This window comes from Clytia hemisphaerica, unplaced genomic scaffold (genome assembly GCF_902728285.1).
Source record: "Clytia hemisphaerica strain Z4C2 unplaced genomic scaffold, Clytia hemisphaerica genome assembly, whole genome shotgun sequence".
NCBI lineage: Eukaryota > Metazoa > Cnidaria > Hydrozoa > Leptothecata > Clytiidae > Clytia > Clytia hemisphaerica.
This window is the reverse complement of record NW_027103902.1, coordinates 673,367-692,734: the sequence shown is the minus strand read 5'-3', so window position 1 is coordinate 692,734 and position 19,368 is coordinate 673,367. Positions and strand designations below refer to the sequence as shown.

Below are 19,368 nucleotides of genomic sequence, written 5' to 3'. Positions count from 1 at the left end.
TTAGCTGACGATGGCATGTCAATGCTTTTTTTTTATTCGTATATTTTTTATCACAACCTGTAAAATAAACAAACAATGATTGTTAAAACAATGGAATTCAGACGGAAAATATTAAAATCTTGACATAATCACTTTAATACTGGGAACACCCGAAAACAACGGTGTTTTGTCAATTAGTTTGTTATGCGTGAAAGCAAAGACCGGGTGGCAAACGCCCCGTTTCTTTACTTCGGTTGTTTTTCTCCCGTGAGGATCACAGTATTACATATCATGCTGGGGAGACAATCCCGATCTCCATTCACACGCACGCAAAAAAAAAAAAAAGTGGATAACAAGTATCCATGGCAATCATCCAGGGATCGGGGTGAAGCCGTACTGAGCAAATCACAAGTTAGAAAAGAACCACTGAATACATAGTCCTATAAAAAACCCTTGTAAAATTGTGCAAAATCTGTAGTGAGATGTTTTTTAATTTTGTTTTTGAATCAATTTAATCAAGTTTTAATCCTTCGGTTCCTGACTGACCCAAATTGAGCCGCTGGCTTAGCCATATGAACTTAATAAAGCCAGCAATAAAAGATTCTTGAAATCACGTCCTAACGACTCCTATGTGCAAACAAATATTTTTTAAAGGTAAAAAATATCTTCTATAATATTCACATTTAGTACGCACTACTTAAAATTGAATACAATAATAATCAGAATGATTGATTTTTCGTCGTTAATAATTCAAATAACTAACAATCTACCCGGGTCCCCAACAGGCCGGTGGAACTTTTCCTCAGTAAGGATAAAATTCCTATTGAAATTCCAATGAGTATAAAAAACTCTATTTTCCAAGGTTGAAAAATAACAAACCCGTGGGGATTGTTTGTAGTGCAATTTTTTGAGCAGGGAATTTCAAATGGGGATGAAATCAAAGTCAATTATTCCCCAGGTGGGGAAAATTCCAAGGGGTAATTTTCCCAACGGGGGAGAAATTTTCGCCAAAATTTTCCAGTGGGCCTGGAATCCCAGTGGGTCAGTGCACAGGGGGATACAAATCAAAAACTTTTTGCCCCCAGAAACGGCGCAGCGAGTGAGGAGGCACTCATAGCTTCATTCACGCTTAGATATTGGCGGGCTTTCGAAATTTTTTGTTTGGCAAACTTTGGTTTGTTTGTTTTTGTCGCGCAAGCTACACGAGTTAGTCCTCTTCCGTAAATGTTTCGGTATTTTTTTCCGGTACGGCAGTTTGCTAGCTAAAAAACTTTGTCTTTTAAGAGCAAGGCGCCGCGGGCATTTTACTCTTTCGACAGTAGAATTCTATTCCGCTTGGAAAATTTTTTCCCGATTGGTCAACATGCAGGAAATGGAATGGAGAAGTTTTTCTGGAAGTTTTTTTAAATCAAGCTCTCTTTCCTGCAGTCAAAAATACGTATACGCGATTTTGACTTTGACCTTTGGGAATGGATTAAACAAGATATATAAAATAGACCAAATCAGTGGAATTTGGCTTGACGTCAAATAAAATCTTCTCCTTTCCCCCCTTACTACATTCAAGATATGAATTCAATTTTTCGATCCAAACAAGTTTGTCCCAATATCAATTAATTTTCCAGGCACAAAGAATGCAAATAATAGTTTTCAATGTTTGGGAATATTACATTAAGAGTCTTCCGAGAGCGTGAAACTGCTTTGGAGTACCTAATCGACAGTGGCCTCACTTGTTTAGACATCACGTACAGGGGGACATCTGCAAAAAAGCGGCACACAGAAGAAACAAAACGATTTTTAGAATTAGGCATATTTAAACCAAGATCAAGCAGATTTAATTATTTTAATAGTTTTATTTCTCTGCTTTTAGATATTGGTCTCGTCATGTCTGGATTTTTTAGTACAAATTGGCCACAAACCTTCTTCACGCACCTCATTGTGGGCCCCCTCAAGGCCTAAGCAAAATTCTATCTATAATCTTAACTATGATGAACGGTTTGAAGAAAGAGACTAAATGTGAGTCAATCCCATACTAAAAATCGCCAGTTTTATGCTTGTGAAGTTTATAAAGGCGCGTCAATAAGAATCGGCAAATAAAAATTTGTTAGGCCTGGGACCAAATTTGAATTAAAATCCAAAGTCATTTAGATACGATGAAGAATGTAAATTGAAAACGGGGACTACTTCCAACCCCCAACGAACGTCCCTCGTCCTTCGAAAGGCGCTCAAAGTTAGACTTCCCACTTCCCCAGAACACAGTTTGTTTGAATTCCTTTAAATTTTTCCGAGCTGGCCAAGCTTGGAATGACTACCGTTAGAATTCAAAACTATTGAAATCTTTTGCCTGAATTTAAAAGAAAAAATTAATCAAGGCCAAAATCGATTGTTTCATAAAGCAAAACTCTGTTCTATATCGATTCCTAAGTAATTTTTAAATTCTAAATATTATTACTATAAGAGGAATATTCGATTCATGTTTGGGAGGTAATTAGTACTTGTAAACGTGTTTTATTACCAACGTTTAAATAAAAGAACAAATAAATAAATAAATAAAAATAAAGTGAAAACAATGTTAAATGATAATAGTAGACAACAATGATTGAATATGGACAAAAGTGATTTATGCAGATTATTTTTGGTGGTTGATTGCAACGAAATTCCACTGTAACGAAATTTATTTGACAATCGTCCATTCAAAAATACTCGTACTCCCAACAAGAATGCTTAAAATCCTGTTGTTATGGTAATAACTTCGACAGTAAGATACGTAAAGATTTTTTTTTTTCTTTTGTGTACTTTTATAAGATCTTGGTTGTTTATCTTTTATGTTTTAAACCCTGTGTATACTTGTGATACTTACCAGGCACTAATTTGGGCCTTATTATCCACGGCTTGCACGAAACTTTGTAGCCTCTGTCTTTGCAGGGACATTTCATCGTCCCTCACCCAGCTACCTCTAATTTCCTGTTTCTTCGTTTCCCTTTACGCTTTTTGATGAATGGAGGACTTTCGTTTCTCCCCACACAGTATTCCCACCCTTCCCACGTTCCTCATGATTTTCCATCCTTCCCCCGAGTCTACAGGATTGGCTGTTACAAAAACTGCAAGATAACTGGCAATATTTTTTTAATGTAAACCATGTTTGGTCCATGGAGATCCTTATATCAGGCCGTTTGGAAAAAAGTCATGATGTACGCTAGATTTTCCTGTTTAATACCACACTTGCATTCCTGCTTCTCAATATTGCCTCGTTACTGAATACTATTAACCACTGCGTACCTATCATCTTTCCATCCGTTACACGACCGCTGTTAGCAGCTTCTAAGATTACGGTTAAATCCATGTTAAAATGTAACAATATTTGGATCCGATATCCTGTGGGTAAACTGTTGGAAAAACTCCTAAGTACGATTGTTACACTGTCAATTTTTGGTTTTCCTGCTCGGTATGTTTCATGGCTTCATAGCAGTTCTTTATGATTTTTGGTTCTACTAATTGTTTATTTATTTTCCATTGGTTAAATAATAGAGTTTGCATGTCTTTTGACGGGTTGAGTATCTGGATTGGATAGCTACCGGTACCACCTTTTCCCTGATGATGTTTAAGAAATCGGAATTTTATTCATTTGTAACAAGTAATTCACTTTTTTAGAAATAAAATATGTTTTCATTGATGTTACTTGTTCAGTGATATTCTCAGAAGAAAATGCTGGTGAGGAGAAGCATTCTAACTAATCCAAAAATCATATTCCAACTTTCCTATAATTTATAACGCATTAAAAAGCCGTAATTAGCAATTAATTAGTTTTTTTTTGACAAGCTTTGTACTAGCCGGGTGGCAGTTATGAAAGCTATGGCTAAGTCTTAATTTGAAGTTTTTATCTCCGAAACATTAAAGATTTCCCGATGAACTATGGAACCTAAAATCTTTCCCTAATTTATCACGCATACGTCTGACATAATTTCATATTACCACACATAAGACTATTAAACTAGTCTAATGAGTCTAAGCTAGCTTTCTTTATTCAGCTTCAGTTCCTGAGTTTTTCATAAAATAATATAAATATGAAAAAAGTTGAAGAGATTTAAATGAACAATTATTGAAGGATATAAAGGTCAACAGGCTTACAGACAAGCCTTCAACTAGTATCCAGGCTAAGCTAAGTTTCTTGATATAATGCTCCAACTAGCAACCAAAGAAGTGTTGAGATGATATAGGTCATATCCGACAATCCTAACAAATCTTCAGTCCAGTGTCCAGCAGGTTAGGTGTCTTGATCTAGATCGAGTTCCTGAATTCTTCTTCCCAGAGAAGTATTGGAAAGACTTTGTCGAATAGGAGACATGGACCGAGTGAACGATTTCATCTGGTCCGCCATTTTTTCAAACTCATCCCAACGGATTGAATTGAGATTGAATTCTGTTTTGTGTTTATGATCTAGTTCATCATATGCGACGTTTAAATTGGATAATTTGTTTTGTAAGGTTCTCACGTGATCGTTCTTATCCTCCAACTGTTGAGACAAAGCGAATGGTCAATGAATACCGTAAGAAAACTAACTTTCGCGGAAACTTTTTTTATCCGCAGAACCAACTTTTGCTTACTCTCGGGTTACCGGGGTTTAATAAGCAGGGGGGGGGGGGGGTTGGAAAAAAAATTTCAAAACTTAATAAGCGGGGGGGGGGGTCGAATAAAAATGTCCCGGGTGGAAAATTTTTGAAAAGGAGGCTAATACAGCTGAATTAGGACAAAAGAGGGAACTTTTAAAAACATTTTTCCAAAAATTAATAAGCGGGGGGGGACGGCTATTAGGTACCCGAGAGTAGACTAGCAAGCGTTTGTCTTTCCTTGGACACAGGAACGCGGGAATAGTGCTTATAACGAGTTCTTATAAAATATAGAAATTGCCGTGGTAAAGTGGTTTATTCAGCGTACGTAGTGAGCCCATTGCAAGCGTAAGCTGCAGCGAAATACAACGAGGTGGTTTTCTAGTCTAACTTTAGCGCGAACTTTGTGAGAATATTTCCCTTGAATCTAATCGAGAAGTGATTTTTCCGGAACACTCATCAAGCTAGGAAACTTATGGTTGATTTTTAGGTAATTGTCGACCTATTCGGAAAGTTTAGGCTAGGATAAAAATTTTGTTTCTGGGTATAACTTGAAGAAAAAGAAAATAGTTGACCCGGTTGGTTTCCCCTGAACCAAGAATTGTTTATGGTAGAAAGCGATATGTCGAGGTGTAGTATCTACTGCCCCCTCATAGCACGAACTTTAGAAGAAGAACGTCAAACTTAATCCATACCTTTGATTGCAGTGAGGCGATTTCATCACTCATTAAAACTTTATCACGTCGTAAGGCGATATTTTCTTTTGTACCAACTGTTTCCAAGCCTTCTAATTCTTCAAGCTCTGCTTTCAGCTTCGAACTGTGTAGTTTGGCTGAAATAACAAAATGAAAGGTATGATAGTAGGGGGGGGGGCAATCCTTAGGTTCCATAACTTCTTTCGTGGTTCGAAAGTAGATAGGATTTTGAAACTTTGAGAGGGGGCCCACGAATTAGGCCATGGCCAAAAAAATTAACGTTGTAGGAAAAACTCCTAACCCCCAAAATGAGTAAAAAATTGACAATTTTTTGTCGAACAACACAAATGATTATCATCGGATGAAGGATGAAATTCTGAGCAAAAAAGTATACTACAACAAGTCTTCTACTCAACACACTAAGAGATATGACAATTTTAAAGTTTAAAATCCTGTGGAATCTGTTACGTTTTAGACAAAATTTGACGTCAATCGTACTCCATCTGACAGAATTTTGAGCTTTGAAAGCATGTATTTCTTTACATTTTTGAGTATAAGACTTGCAAGGTGTCTACGGAATTTTTTTCCCCATTTTCAAGGTTTTTTTGGCAAAATTTTAGTGTTTTTCAAGTTTTTTTGGACCATTTATTGGGTATTTTCAAGGTTTTCAGAACTAAAATTGACTTAAAATAGTAGTAGGATATGACTGTGTTGACAAGGTGCATGGAGGTTACTACCATTATTTGGTCCAGAAACAATGATTGCGAGGAAAGCGAGCAAGAAATTTTTTGGAACTTTAGCGTAGACCAAAACTTCAGTAAGGACCCAAGCCAAAACAAGACAACTATACTGCCACAATCATGCATTTTTAAGGTTTTCAAGGAATTCTTTCCCATTACATTCACTTTCAAGGTTTTCAAGGTTGCTTAGTCCAATTTCAAGGTTTTCAAGGTCCCGTAGATGTTGTAGTATACTTTTTTGCTCAAAATTTGATGCTCTATTCGTTGGTAATGATAATTTTCTTTTAATTCATTTTTGAAAATTTGTCAAATATTCGTCTATTTTGGGTGTTAGGAATTTTGCCTAAAACATCAGTTTTTCGACCATAAAAACTTTTGCCAAGCCTAATCCGCGGGCCCCCTCTCCTATCTACTTTTGAACCAAGCACATGCAGTTGAGTGTCACCCTCCCTATTTCATTATTTGCAAAATGCGATTGGAATTTTTTATTACGGAAAAACAATAGAACTTCCTTAGGTGGATTAATTTTCACAATTTTCACGAGGTCTACCCGTTCCCGCGAAAAATTCCACATCCGAATTTTGACTAAAACCTTTAAGAAAATGAAAGAAGTTGGGAGAAAAGGAAAACTATCCCTTTTTCGGACACGCGGTGAATGAATGAATATCCCAACTAACCTCTGGTATGTCTTTCTTCTTCATTCGTGAACTATGGGAGATGAAAACTTTTAAGTATAATTCTTCCTTCAACTTCCGTTGTGTAAAAGAGGAAGTGACCTTTTTAAATAAACCCCACAAGAAAATTTTGACTAAACTGATTTCTACTGATCGTGTAGTAAAACATAACTTAAGTATTCAACGACGATATTCGAAAATAAAATACCCTCCTGAAAGATGAAAACTTAACAAAAATGTGCTTTGCCTGAGCATTTAGTCTAGCATGGATAAACGGCTAATTCAGAAAAAGCGGAAAATATGTGAAAAAAATTTGAAGGGACAAATTGCTGTACAAACTGATATTATCCCGTTACTACTATCGTACTATCATATAACATGTATTACATGGATTATAAACGATTCCAGCCTTTTGGACATTATTTTTATTTTTCTTAATGTTCTTCACAACAGGCTTTTTTTGGTCACTATAATGTCACCATCACAAATTATTCTTATAACAGGGTGCTAATATGACGGTCAGTTAACTTACTCGATCAAGGAGTCTTGTATATTTATTCTTTTCGATTTCTAACAGCTGATTGGCTCGGTCCAGATCCCTTTCCAAATGTTTTCGTTCTTCTTTCAACGTGACGAGTTCTTGAATATTTGTTTGATTACGTAATGATTTGTCATGTTTGTAATCTCGTTCCTATGGCGATTAATGAATGAATGACCTTTAAATTGTCGAGTAGTTAATTGGGACACTTTTTCCAGAAAATCAAGACATTTTGGTTTGAAGAACATTGAAGTTACTTGAGGATAGAGGGTAGCTGGAAAAATGTCTTTTTGGTAAATTTTCTTCTTTAAGTCCTCCCTTGTAAACGAAACCAAGATCTTTTGGTTGAAGAATATTGCACTAACCTTGAGCATAGAGACATATCTATCTTTTCCTATCACCAAATTTGTCGAAGCAAACTTACAATGTCGAGATGTTTTTGTAGCTCACTGCATTGTGAAGCCAGAGTGGCATTTTCTTTCACCAAAGCGGCACAATCATCCGACATCTGAAATGGAAGAGTTCCAATATCAAAAAGTGTCCTTTCAAGAGATTCTCCATCTATACCTCTAAGTTGGTTTTATGGGATTTTGTGAATTTCCTAATCAAATTTAAACGATCCTATTGTCTAGACTAAGGCCCTGAAAAGAGTGTAAATTTGGGAGCTAATGCCGCCAAGGGTGGAAATGTTCGGGCAGATTTTAAAGCAGCAATGAAGAGTGAAGGGTAATTACAATCGTTTGTCACAAATTCTACCACTGCTTATTTTCAAAAAGAACTTAGAAATTACAGTCTTGTTGTGGTATAGTGGTAATTGTGTTAGGAGGTTCGATTCCCAGTGTGATACTACGGTTCACTTGGTAAATGGGGAGATGGGTACCGTAACTCTAATACAAGAGTGTGGGTGATATGCCAGTCATCATAACTGAAATGGTTGATTGATTATGGTTGATAATACTTATACCCTTCTACACTCACAACGAGCTCTTCTTTCCCGCGTTGTTCAAGTTTCATCACAATGCAGCATGGTAACTGTGTGCCGCGTTCCTATTTGAATGAAGGTGGAATATCTACTTCGTAGTAAGGAGTAGGAGCCATTCACCTTTTGGGAGAACTTGTATAAATGATATCATAACACTCTCCAAGACTTGAGTTACCTTTAGTCTTAGTGTCCTTTCTTGTTCCACTTTGATTTCTTTTTCACGAAGATCAAAACGCAATGTCTTCATTTCTTCCTGTGTATAAAGAACAAAGAGGTTAATGAGGAGGTAATATACTAAATTTATGTAGAAGAACAGAATGATTGGCTAAAGAGGACTCTCTAACTTTTCCAAAAGATTTTAGCGGCATCAAATGAATAAAATCTAGGACAAAGACCAAAACAACGTCTTCTCTGTCAATATCTTCTGACGACTGGACGACAGATGAAGAATTAGACAATATTTCATAAATCTAAAATTATTTCGTAGAGGTCGATAGACCTGTGAAATATAATTCTATGAATATATCTAGCGCTTTATTTGTTTTTTGCTTGAGTAAAGTTTCAACTTAAAATCATTTCTACCGAAGATTCACACTCCCATAATATTCCATCACGAAAAAAACAAAATCTTACCTTTAGACTGCGTCCAACATCTTCCATTGATTTAGCCTTGGAATTGAAGAATCGTTCTTCGAGCTCTTGGTACTCAGTCTGTATTTTTAAGCATTCGGCGCGCTGTTCTTCGTATAGAACGCGAAGTTTGTTATATTCGTCTGTTTTCTCGTGAAGCTATCAGAAAATAAGGAGATGAACGATTAAAAATAAGTACAGAATCTGAACCTTTTTGAGCCTCTTTTTCGGTCACATAATAAATCCGAAACCCATTTTACTGTGTCTTTGGATTTAACAAAGGTTAAATCGTGGTTTAACTTTTATTTGATAAGCGCTTCAAATCATTCTAATGGCTGGGTGGTTAAATTTAAAGATTTTTACTAAATTATATATTTCAACTAGACCTTACTTCCATCCTCAAGTTTCCTGGTGATGAGCAAGAGATGACGGATGTTCTTTCTAAGAAGTTTCTATTTTTAGTTCCTTGCAACAACTTCTCAAGAAAATGAATCGTTCTATAGTTTTAAAATGGTCTTGAAATGTTCTTATTTTTTGACAGCAAAACCTTACTTACATAATTTGTTCTTATAGCAAAAAAAACTTCTACAGAAAGTACAACTCGTACTGAAAACACTGATTCGAAGTCTAGTATAAAAAATTCATGTAAGACTTACTTGTGCTAATGTGACGTTGATCTTGCTTGTCGATTCTTTCAAGTCTACGATCGTAGTATCGTAGTCAAGTTTGATTTTTTCGTTTTCATTGATTTTACGAGCTTGATCGAGCTCTTTACGTTCGAGTTCTTTCTTTAGCGAGACGACTTCGTTAATAAGTTCTTTCTTCTCTGCTGCGAATGAATCTGTAATAAAATAAAACATGCTAAGTTAGCCTAGGTCTAATCTTGACATCTTGACTACATGGGAAGGGTGAACTTTTCCATCTCTGGTCACTCTAAGTGAAGAAATCTGATATCAATCAGTTATACTTGCCTCCCTACTTTCCCCCCATCACAAGAGAGCAGCCTAGGCTATCGAAATCCCTCTTAAATGTTATGGTAAAGAAAAATCTACTTTAGAAAACTCAAATAAGATAAAGTTTTCAGCAGGCAAATGCAACCGTGTTGAAATCAGCTAGAAAGCTTTCATTTGTAAGCTATCTAAAGAACACTTCTCACTTCTCTTCAATTCAGCACCAAGAACTATTTTACAATTTATTACATTCTCCTTGGTAAAACCGGCACAAATTTTTGAACCCGAAAGCTACATTTTTTATACCCTCAGTTGCCTAAACATAAACAGGGTGGTCGGAATAATGAGAGAGGGTGTCAAGAATTAAAAAGCGGCAGGGGAACTATTAGGCACTTGAGAGTAAATTCTGTCAATGAGTTTGTGGTGTCCCATCCACATTCCATTTGAAAGTCAAAATGAGGGACATTGTTAAAACAAAGGAAGGTTACCTTCAAGTATCGATATCTTGGATGTAAGATTTTCGCATTCATGTTGCAGTAAATTGATATTGTCGTCACGCTTTAGAATCTCTGAATCGCGATCCCGAATTTCTTTTTGTGCTATCTGAATGAAAGTAAGAAGAAAGTTTAAAAAGTACACGCTTTTTTTTATAAGAACCGGTAAATTTTGGCTCAGGCTTGGCTGTTCTTATCTTTTTGAAATTTTCAGGCTTAGATGTTCTTACGTAAGTAAGTCTGCGAGCGCAGTCGGAGGCGACAGCTATCTACCCGAAGGTAGGGTAGGGCGCCACTTTTTTCTCCCTGGATTGCTTCACTTACCCTTGATCCTTCTCTTCGCTCTTCATCAAGCAGAGAGGCACCATTTTGGGAATCTTTTGTATGACCCATCTAGAGGTTGAACCATTGAGTTTAAAGCCCGAAGGGCTAGAGTTCAATCTCTGACCTTTCTCAGGCAAGAAAAAGTGAAGCCTTAAAAAATGCGCCGTATTTTTGACGACAGATTGAATCTAGAAATTCCTTTGTTTACGATTGATATTTTTTTTGAAATTTAGCGGTAAATTTTAGTTTCAGTCTGTCATTTGTGTAAAAACCAGGCGAACCGCTCAAGGCCGCGCAACTTTGGTAGGATTTGTTGGCTTCAAATCCTACCAAAGAGATTGACTTCTAGCCTTCGGCTTCTACTTCATTGGGTTGAACCCACAACCTTTCGCACCGTAGTCGGATGTGCTATAGCACTGCACTACGGTCGCTTAAAAGTGTTCTTACGATGTTCTTTATACGCTTAGTTTCTTTACTTTACTTTATTTTCAGCTTCGTGTTTTTATAAAAAAGTATATTGAAAATAAAAAGAATATCAAGAGTAAAAATCATCTACATAGTCTCACAACTATAACATACTTATCCCCTAAGTAATATACCTTTAGTCGTTTGACGAGTTTGCCAGCTTCTAAGGTGATATCATTGGGTATTTCCTGCACTTTGTTGGCTTGTCCGCGTAAATAGTCACATTCTAACTCCAAGAAATAAACTTGTTGTTGAAGGTTTCGAATGTATTCATTTTCAACGGTTGAGACGTCAATACTAGAACAGAAAATTCTAACTTATAAATGCTTAAAATGTGACTAGAATTGTATCTGGGATTTACTGCTAGGCACACCTTTTTCGATCTTATTGAAGTCAGCTATACCAAAAACAATGGGAAGGAGAATTATTGTTATCATGTTATCATGCGACGGAAAAGATTATTACTATTAGTCTAGTCTCTCATGACTCTACTTGAAACGGTCAAATTTTTTCGTTATTTTCGACAAAAAACTGTAGAAAGTCGATGATCAACATAACAAAATGAATTATTTCCTACAAAGATTAGAACTCCCGACTTTTCTTCAATTTGTCGCCGTCTCTCAATTCGAACAGCGGCTACTCAAAAATATCCCACCAATCCAAACTTATAATGCAGCAGTAAAAATCATAAATAAAGTGATACCTTTTACTTGCTGACAACATGTTCCTTCCACTGACCGACAGTGAAGCTTTATTTGATTTCTGTGACCTTGCACTTCGACTCAAGTGAGGTAGACTATTGCTCGGTATGGATGATGCTGAAATGAAAACCAAGGTAAAGGTAAAACCAACCTATTTAGTAACATACACAATAGAGAGCACCATGATTTAGGCCTGTAGGAGCTTTACACTCGAAACAAAGGAAGAAAAAATAGTAGCATAGTTGAAGAGGTTTTATCCATCCAACCTTTTACAAACCCCTCAAATTGCAGAATTATCTAATTATCTTGAGTAAAAGCTAGTTAAAATATCAATCCCGTTCAATTGGGAAATTTCCAAGCCCTTTACCAGGGAAAGAAGGAGGGAGTCGACTTTATCAAGAAGAGGCATGTTTTAAGCATGATAAATAGCTGAAAGTCAATATTTTTACTTTTTTCAAGAAAACAATGGAATTTTGACGTAAGAACATTGTAAGAACCCACTTTCAGAGATTTCAAATTGTCATATCTCGACTTGAAAACTTGAAAATAGTTATGTAGACAAAAAAATTTAGATGCTTCACTCAGGACTATGAAAAGAATGTGCAGGTTAAAGATTTAGGCCATCAAAGATGTAATATTTGACGCCACTCGACCCTACTATTAACATGATCATCAAATCATCTCTTAGCTTTTAGGTTTAAAAACAGGTGTATATTTGGAATTGCTCAAAAAAAAAGAAAAACTCTAAACAACAGCATCATAATATAATATTAAAACGGGCACTATTTGCCTAAGAAAATCAATTTACTCGATTGGACTGTTATTGCAATGGATCGCCCATTATGGCGGTCAAAGATTCAAGCTGTTTGTGAAAGTTTAAATGCTTTGAGATTGGAACGACACCAAAAGGAGAAAGACAGAAGAAAAAGATATACAGATCTATTTTTAAGATTTATTTAAACCCATAATCATGTATTATTACTAATTTATGCTCGTTCACGAGTTAAGGCTTATTATATTATATATTGCCTAATTAGCAAAAATTTACCCTGTTCTAAGGTGCCCAAATTTTGGTAACCTTCAAATCGTGGTGAGTGAAAATGGACCTTTTTCGCTCTCTTTTTGTTCATTATTTTTATTGACAAAAATAATTACTCCAGTAACAAATGTTTTATTTGCTCCTTTAATATCAAGTTTAGAAATCATAAATCCAACTCAAATGAAAAAGAAGTCATTTATCTTTTTGCAAATTCCAAAACAATTCTTCATCAAAAAAAGGATTTCTATCCAAGACACTTTAATAAAAGTTTAAATCAGGAACTATAAAGGACTTCCTTGCAAAAAACAATTATCAATCTTTAATACTGTACGTTCCAAATAATGCTTTTTGAAGCAATTATCATTCTCATAAAACAGGAAATCATTAGATGAAAAACTTTACTATGCACTAAAACTATCCTGACAATCTGATATATTTTTGAATGAATATTTTCCAACATAAAATCTTAAATTTTTATGAGCAAGAGATAATAGAGTACAAAAAATATCAAAAGATGGCTTCATGAATAAATCAGATAAAAAGTTTCAATTTTTAATCACTTTTTCTAAAGAAAGGGTCACGAAACAAGTTATAAAATAAAAAATTAACAAATTACATTCAGATCCTCAACATATTTAAAATCTTTTGATTTGTTTGTTTTTCTAAATAAATGAGCTTCGTCAATAATCTATTGTTGTTATATTTTTGTTAATCAACATAATGGTATAATGAGCTCTCTCAGATAGTGATGCATTATGACACATTTTACTTCCTCTTGAAAATCTTGTTTCTAAAAGTGAATTAACCACATAATTCTAGTTTTCGAAAGCAACTTATGTTACATGCATAATCTTAAACTTACTTGAGTCTTGAATTACACCTGGTTACGGGAGTTGTAACTTTCGGCTTTATACACGACAATTTAAATGCTTAAATAAACCTTGGGTAGTATTAAACTGTTGATCGGGATCTAGCGATAGAGCTTCTTAAACCTCCTTCAAAACAAAACCTTATAAACACAATGTTAATTTGAATCCAAATCCAGCAGTTTCCTTATGCATCCCTAAAAATTTTTACAACGTCTGATTGACCTTGAGCTTGTGCATATCGTAGATAAATTCTGGAAAAATCAAGCGATGGGTAAAATCTCAATAGAAGCATCTTTAAAACTTCTATGTCTTTCATCCATCAACTTTCAAAATTTTAGATCAGTTCAATGAATTGATGATGAGAAGTTTTATTACATTCCAAACTAGGCTTATAAATACAAAACCAGTCAAGATTTATTAACTAAGCATAAAATGATACACTAATGATGACAAAAAAGAATCACAGGCTGACAGCAAAAGTTATCACTTATGCAAGTTTTTCCATAAACCTAGTAACCACAGAAGAATTATAACATAAACCATTCATGAGCCTATAAATTAGGAGATCATGTTTTGTATGGCTTCCAGTCAATTTGGTGACAGGAACCCTATTGTTGGGATACTGGAGTTACTCAACATGATATGGTCTCCTACAAAAAGTCTATTCCTTTTTAACACCTTATTTTAGAGAAAGTAATATTTCAAGAAGGTTGGGAGCACTAACGCCATTGATAAAAAATAGCTTGGTTCACAACCCTATTTTTTTGCAGAAATAGGAAGCCAATTTGGTGCTGCTAGAATTTCATCATCAACCTCTGCCATTACAAATTCTGATTAATGTTGCAAACGAAGTTTGTGCAGACTTTCATCAAAATTTGACCCAGAATCCAGCTTTGTACTTTTCTGATCAAATATATTGGATTTACGAGTCCATAGCATTTTAAAAACAATAACAAGATTTTTGGTGAAGATATAGAGGAATCAAAATAATTTATGTTAGGGGAGACATCTCCCGCCAACTGCTCTAACTAAACATGGGACTGTTGGATATCTGGCCTGTACTTTCACTTACTGTTAAATCTCTTTGACAACAAATTTGTTTTGATGACTCCACCAAGTTTATCAATCATGTTTTCTGTCATAGCACCCTTTTTAACTTTTTTGTTTTCATTCAAAATGACCAGACGCCGATTGGAGAATCAATGGGATTAACAAATAAGGAGTGTGTAACTTGCCGCGTGAGTGACGTCAAACGCTCCATCGTTTTGCCACTTATACGGTCTTCTTTGTTCCAGACATTCGCGTGTGTTCCACTACGGATTTTTTTCATATTTCGATTTAAAAGCCTACTTGGTGCGAAAGAGAAATCGTGTATTTTTTAATATGCCGTTCATTAACTCAAATCAAATGGCTTTGGAAGTTTGGTGAAATGGTGGCCGAATTGCTGTCCCATGTTTTGTTGGATAGTCCCAAGCTAGAGCAGTTGATGGTACACTTGTTCTTTTGATTTTTGTGAAATATTGTTGTTGATGGGATTATGCGGCCATCGAAAAACTGTTCTATTTGCGTCACCCGCCCGCATCATATTTTTCCCTGTTTTTCTGGTGCGGAGATGCAGGAAAAAATCCGGAAAAAGCAAATTGTTCTTGTGACGTATAGCTTTTTTCTTGATTGCTCTAGCAGCCATCAGAAAATTATTCTGTTCGTATCACCACCTGCCCCCGACTTACAGAAGCGATTTAAAAAAACCTGAGAATTTTTCTGACCGCCCGTTCACCTGCATGCATTTTTAACCGGTTAGTGTAAAACACAGGTCACAGGTCACGGGTCACAGGTCATACAAATTACAGACCGAAAAACTGTAACGCACTCATAACATAAGTTCCTGAAAATATTATATGTAATGGAAATATAATATCAAAATATGTTATTTAGAAGACTTAAACGACAAATCATCAACCCCAAATATTGACAAAAATGACACTTAAATTATGTAAATAATGGCGTTATCTCAAAGTATGAGGTTTTGTCCACCAATTAACATCAAAATATTTTTCATGCATAATTAGGATGCTGACGCTGCAAGTGGATATATATTGACAGGTTTTGAAAACAATAAATACTCCAACAGAGCTGTTTTAGAGATATGAAAATAGTGACGTCATTTAATCAAAAATACAAAGCAGGGGATAAAAATATTGAAACATTTATAAAATATAATCCCATTGATGCTATTTTCATCAGTTCTTGTTATCATACCCAAGGTGATGCATGAGATAAAATGAGATATGACATAGTGATTGTGAGATAGCTATTTTCCTGTATAGCTATTTTCCTGGGGCCGTTTAAAGCCAAAGGGAAGATCAATGTTTTTTAATAAGTATTCTTTGTATACCTTAAGGGAAGAAATTTTTGCGAGAAGAAATTTTCGCGGAATTTAATTTCGCGAATATAAGAGTTTCAAAATGGCAAATTTCGCAGAATTTAATTTCGCGAATGAGCCGATTTTGAAAGTTTCACGGAATTTAATTTCGCGATTGAGAAGAATTAATCAACTTAGATTAACTTTTAAGCATCACGGAGTTGTTTATATTTGTTTATATTTGATAAAAAATACACGTTATAATGCTTAAAAATCAATTGTGTCCATCTTTTTTGGTAATACCTGGTCAAAAACAACAAAATAAAAGAAGAAGAAAAAAAATCGAATTTCGCGGAATTTAATTTCGCGATTTAACAATTTTGGTGTGTTTCGCGGAATTTAATTTCACGAATTACGCCCAAATTTGCGAAATTAAATTCTGCGAAAATTTCTTCCGCAAAAATTTCTTCTCGCGAGAAAATTTCTTCCCTTAAGGTATAACATACGTAACATGCATATAACATTGAAAAGATATTTTTATTACATGTGTGATATAGGTGTAATATATAATACAAGTATTACAGATCCTTGTTATACACGGCATAAAACGTGAAAGCACGTGGAAAGCATGTGGATAGATTTTTGGCTTTAAAATAGTTCTAGATCAATAAAATACCTTTGGAATTATATTTTTGACACTAACAGCTGTTTTTCAAACATTTTCTTTGTGTTTTACAGTACTTGAAGTATTGACCTGTCAACACTGACCTGTGATCTGTGACCCGTGACCTGTGACCTGCGTTTTACACTAACCGCATTTTTAACACCTGTTGCAACGCGAAGAGAACAATTTTTCGATGGCCGCGTTAAGACTCCTACCGTGAGAGTGGGTAACTTGCATCAGTGGAGTCTAACATGCATAGCCCTCAAATGAATGACCTGGCTGGTCATTAAAATACAAAAATCAAAACAAAAATAGACCTTTTTTCAAAGAGGCCACCTTATTGAATAATTATGTAGTCCAGCAGAAAAACAATGATAAAACCATGCATAATTATTACAATATGCATGATACAGTATGGCTCTATCATTGTTTTTATAGCTGGACTACATAATTATTCAACAGGACGTCCTCTTTGAAAAAAGGTCTATGGTAGAGTAGAACTGCGAGCGAAGCTGCGTAGTTCATTTGTTTTGAAGTTTTCTGCTATGTTTGATTGGTCACACAGTCATTTGATGGCTATGCAAGTTTCCCTCCACAGAAGCAAGTTACCCAACTTCACAGTATATTGCACAAACTACGGTACGGCCCGAAAATACCTGAACATTTTCAAGTCATGTTCAGGCCAAAATGGCGAAACATTAAGGTTGCATACCGTGAGATCTGGTAACTTGCATCAGTGGAGGCAAACATACATAGCCCTCAAATGAATGACCTGTCTGGTCATTAAAATACAACTACGCAGCTCCGCTCGCAGCTCTACTCTACCATTTTTGTTTTAATTTAACTTTGTATTTTAATGACCAGCCAGGTCTTTCACTTGAGGGCTATACATGTTCGCCTCCACTGATGCAAGTTACCCGATCTCACGGTACCTTTTTTAAATGTCCAGGCGGTGTCAATCGAACAACTTCGAACAAAAATCGCAATCGAACCAATCGAACGTAATCGAACGCGATCGAATAATTGCGATTCGATTGTCGAACGTAATCGAATCTTAATCGAACGGCCGATTCCTGGGTAATATTCGATTGTGTTTGGTTGCGTTCGAGTAATGTTCGATTGATAGTTGACTATGTTCGATTGGTTCGATTGATTGTCAATTACATTGGATTAATGTTCGATTACGATTATGTTCGATGAGTTTGATTGCGATTAAATCAAATTGGATCACTCTGTTAGAGCTTTTTAGCGTGCGCGGCCGAGTGCTTAAGTACCATACCAAAGCGAATAAAATCTAATACACAATTGAATCAATCGAACGTAATCGAATACAATCGAACGTAATCGAAGCAATCAAACAGTAAATTCTGGGTAATATTCGATTGCAATTCGATTGCGTTCGACAATCGAATTGCAATTATTCGATTGCGTTCAATTGCGTTCGATTGATTCGGCGTTCGATTCGTTCGATTGACACCCTCTGGAAATGTTCAAAACCAAAAAAGCCAAACTGTTTCACTAAACTGTAAATTTTGGTATCCCCTAAATATTAAAGAGCCTTGCAGAAATTTCATCCTTTTTATATATAGAACCTTCTTAATGACTAAATTAATCCGAATATACCTAAGAAAAAGAGCAAAAATAGAGTGTTTTTTTACCTGATTTTGCACGAAGGTGATTTTTCGATTTGTTCATTGTCGCCATCTTGGATTCCAGATTGCGCGCGCACGCTGCTCCTCGACAACGATGTAAATAACTTTTTGCACTGCACAGCAACAGAAACTCGCTAGAGGATGATCCGAGAGCGGTTTCTACTCTCTACAGAAAGAATAGTTGAAACTTGAAGACTATTATAAAATGAAATGCTCGGAATCGAAAAAGATTACTTTTTTACCAACTTTATCTCATTCATAATTCGCAGGAAAGTACTAGTAGTAATAGCAGCAGTAATACGTAGAAGATAAGACGCGGGAGAAAAAGATCACCGCCAAGCGCTCACAATCAATTGTCTCAAGTCCCGCCCCACGGGAAAATTACAATACGCGTTTTTTATAAGAACAAACTATATAACATAAGGCTTCGAAAAATGGCCGAAAAATTAAGAACAAGTCAAGAACATTTTAGGCCTTCGCGGACCCTATAAAACACCCAAGAAAATAAACAAAATACTCCCATAATGGCGAAAAGACAAGAACATATTAAGAAAATTTTTAGGCTCAAAACCCAAAAGAATCTGAAGCTCTAAATACTCGGGTAAGTTATGGCATGTCTCAAAAACCTGAAAATTACCATAATTTTTGAAGGCCATTAGCCGGCAGAAAATGGGGAAACCAATGATTTGCTACGAAGGGTACCATGATGAAGTTTCGCTGTAGGGGTGTTACCTAATTGTTTACGCCCTTATTTTTGCAAAAAAACGCAAAAACCAAAAAGTGCTGACGTCAGCAAAACTTGTTTTTTTAATATCTCCAGTTTGGCGTTTGGCTAACGGTAGAAACATGAAATTTGGACCAACGTTGAATCAACGATGTAAAAATAATAGATAACCAACTTGCCTTGATTCTCAAAAAACATCCGTGTTACGGTTGTAAAAATATTAATGACATTTTGCATCGTAAAAAGTGCAATTAAATAAAAACTTGCTTCATTTGCAACCTT

The 19,368-nt window shown here is 35.5% G+C and overlaps 1 protein-coding gene across 3 annotated transcripts; it reads right to left on the bottom strand.

Annotated features, from left to right (window-relative positions):
• Window positions 1-3,983: 3,983 nt before the first annotated feature.
• Window positions 3,984-18,467, bottom strand: LOC136808946 (protein hook homolog). 3 transcript variants are annotated; one of them, XM_067065511.1, is made up of 12 exons: window positions 12,855-12,963; window positions 11,779-11,893; window positions 11,210-11,372; window positions 10,281-10,395; window positions 9,499-9,683; window positions 8,846-9,001; window positions 8,388-8,465; window positions 7,655-7,738; window positions 7,225-7,383; window positions 6,696-6,726; window positions 5,279-5,415; window positions 3,984-4,489 (listed from the first exon to the last, which is right to left on the bottom strand). In XM_067065511.1, exons 1-12 carry the CDS (start codon window positions 12,904-12,906, stop codon window positions 4,241-4,243), a joined length of 1,524 nt encoding a protein of 507 aa, XP_066921612.1. In that variant the 5' UTR covers window positions 12,907-12,963; the 3' UTR covers window positions 3,984-4,240. The 3 variants fall into 3 exon arrangements, with proteins under 3 accessions (XP_066921612.1, XP_066921613.1, XP_066921611.1); XM_067065512.1 differs by lacking the exon at window positions 12,855-12,963 and adding an exon at window positions 18,369-18,467 and having other exon boundaries at window positions 4,161-4,489; XM_067065510.1 differs by having other exon boundaries at window positions 4,161-4,489; window positions 12,825-12,963.
• Between the last annotated feature and the right edge of the window lie 901 nt (window positions 18,468-19,368).

Excerpts from the sequence above, each read along its gene's own strand:
- LOC136808946 (XM_067065510.1), bottom strand. The coding sequence starts at position 12,906 with ATGAACAAAAAGAGAGCGAAAAAGGTCCATTTTCACTCACCACGATTT. Across the intron at positions 11,894-12,824 it reads TTTGGGCACCTTAGAACAGG|CATCATCCATACCGAGCAAT; the intron begins GTAAATTTTTGC and ends TTTTCATTTCAG. Across the intron at positions 7,739-8,387 it reads AAAGGACACTAAGACTAAAG|ATGTCGGATGATTGTGCCGC; the intron begins GTAACTCAAGTC and ends CTTCCATTTCAG.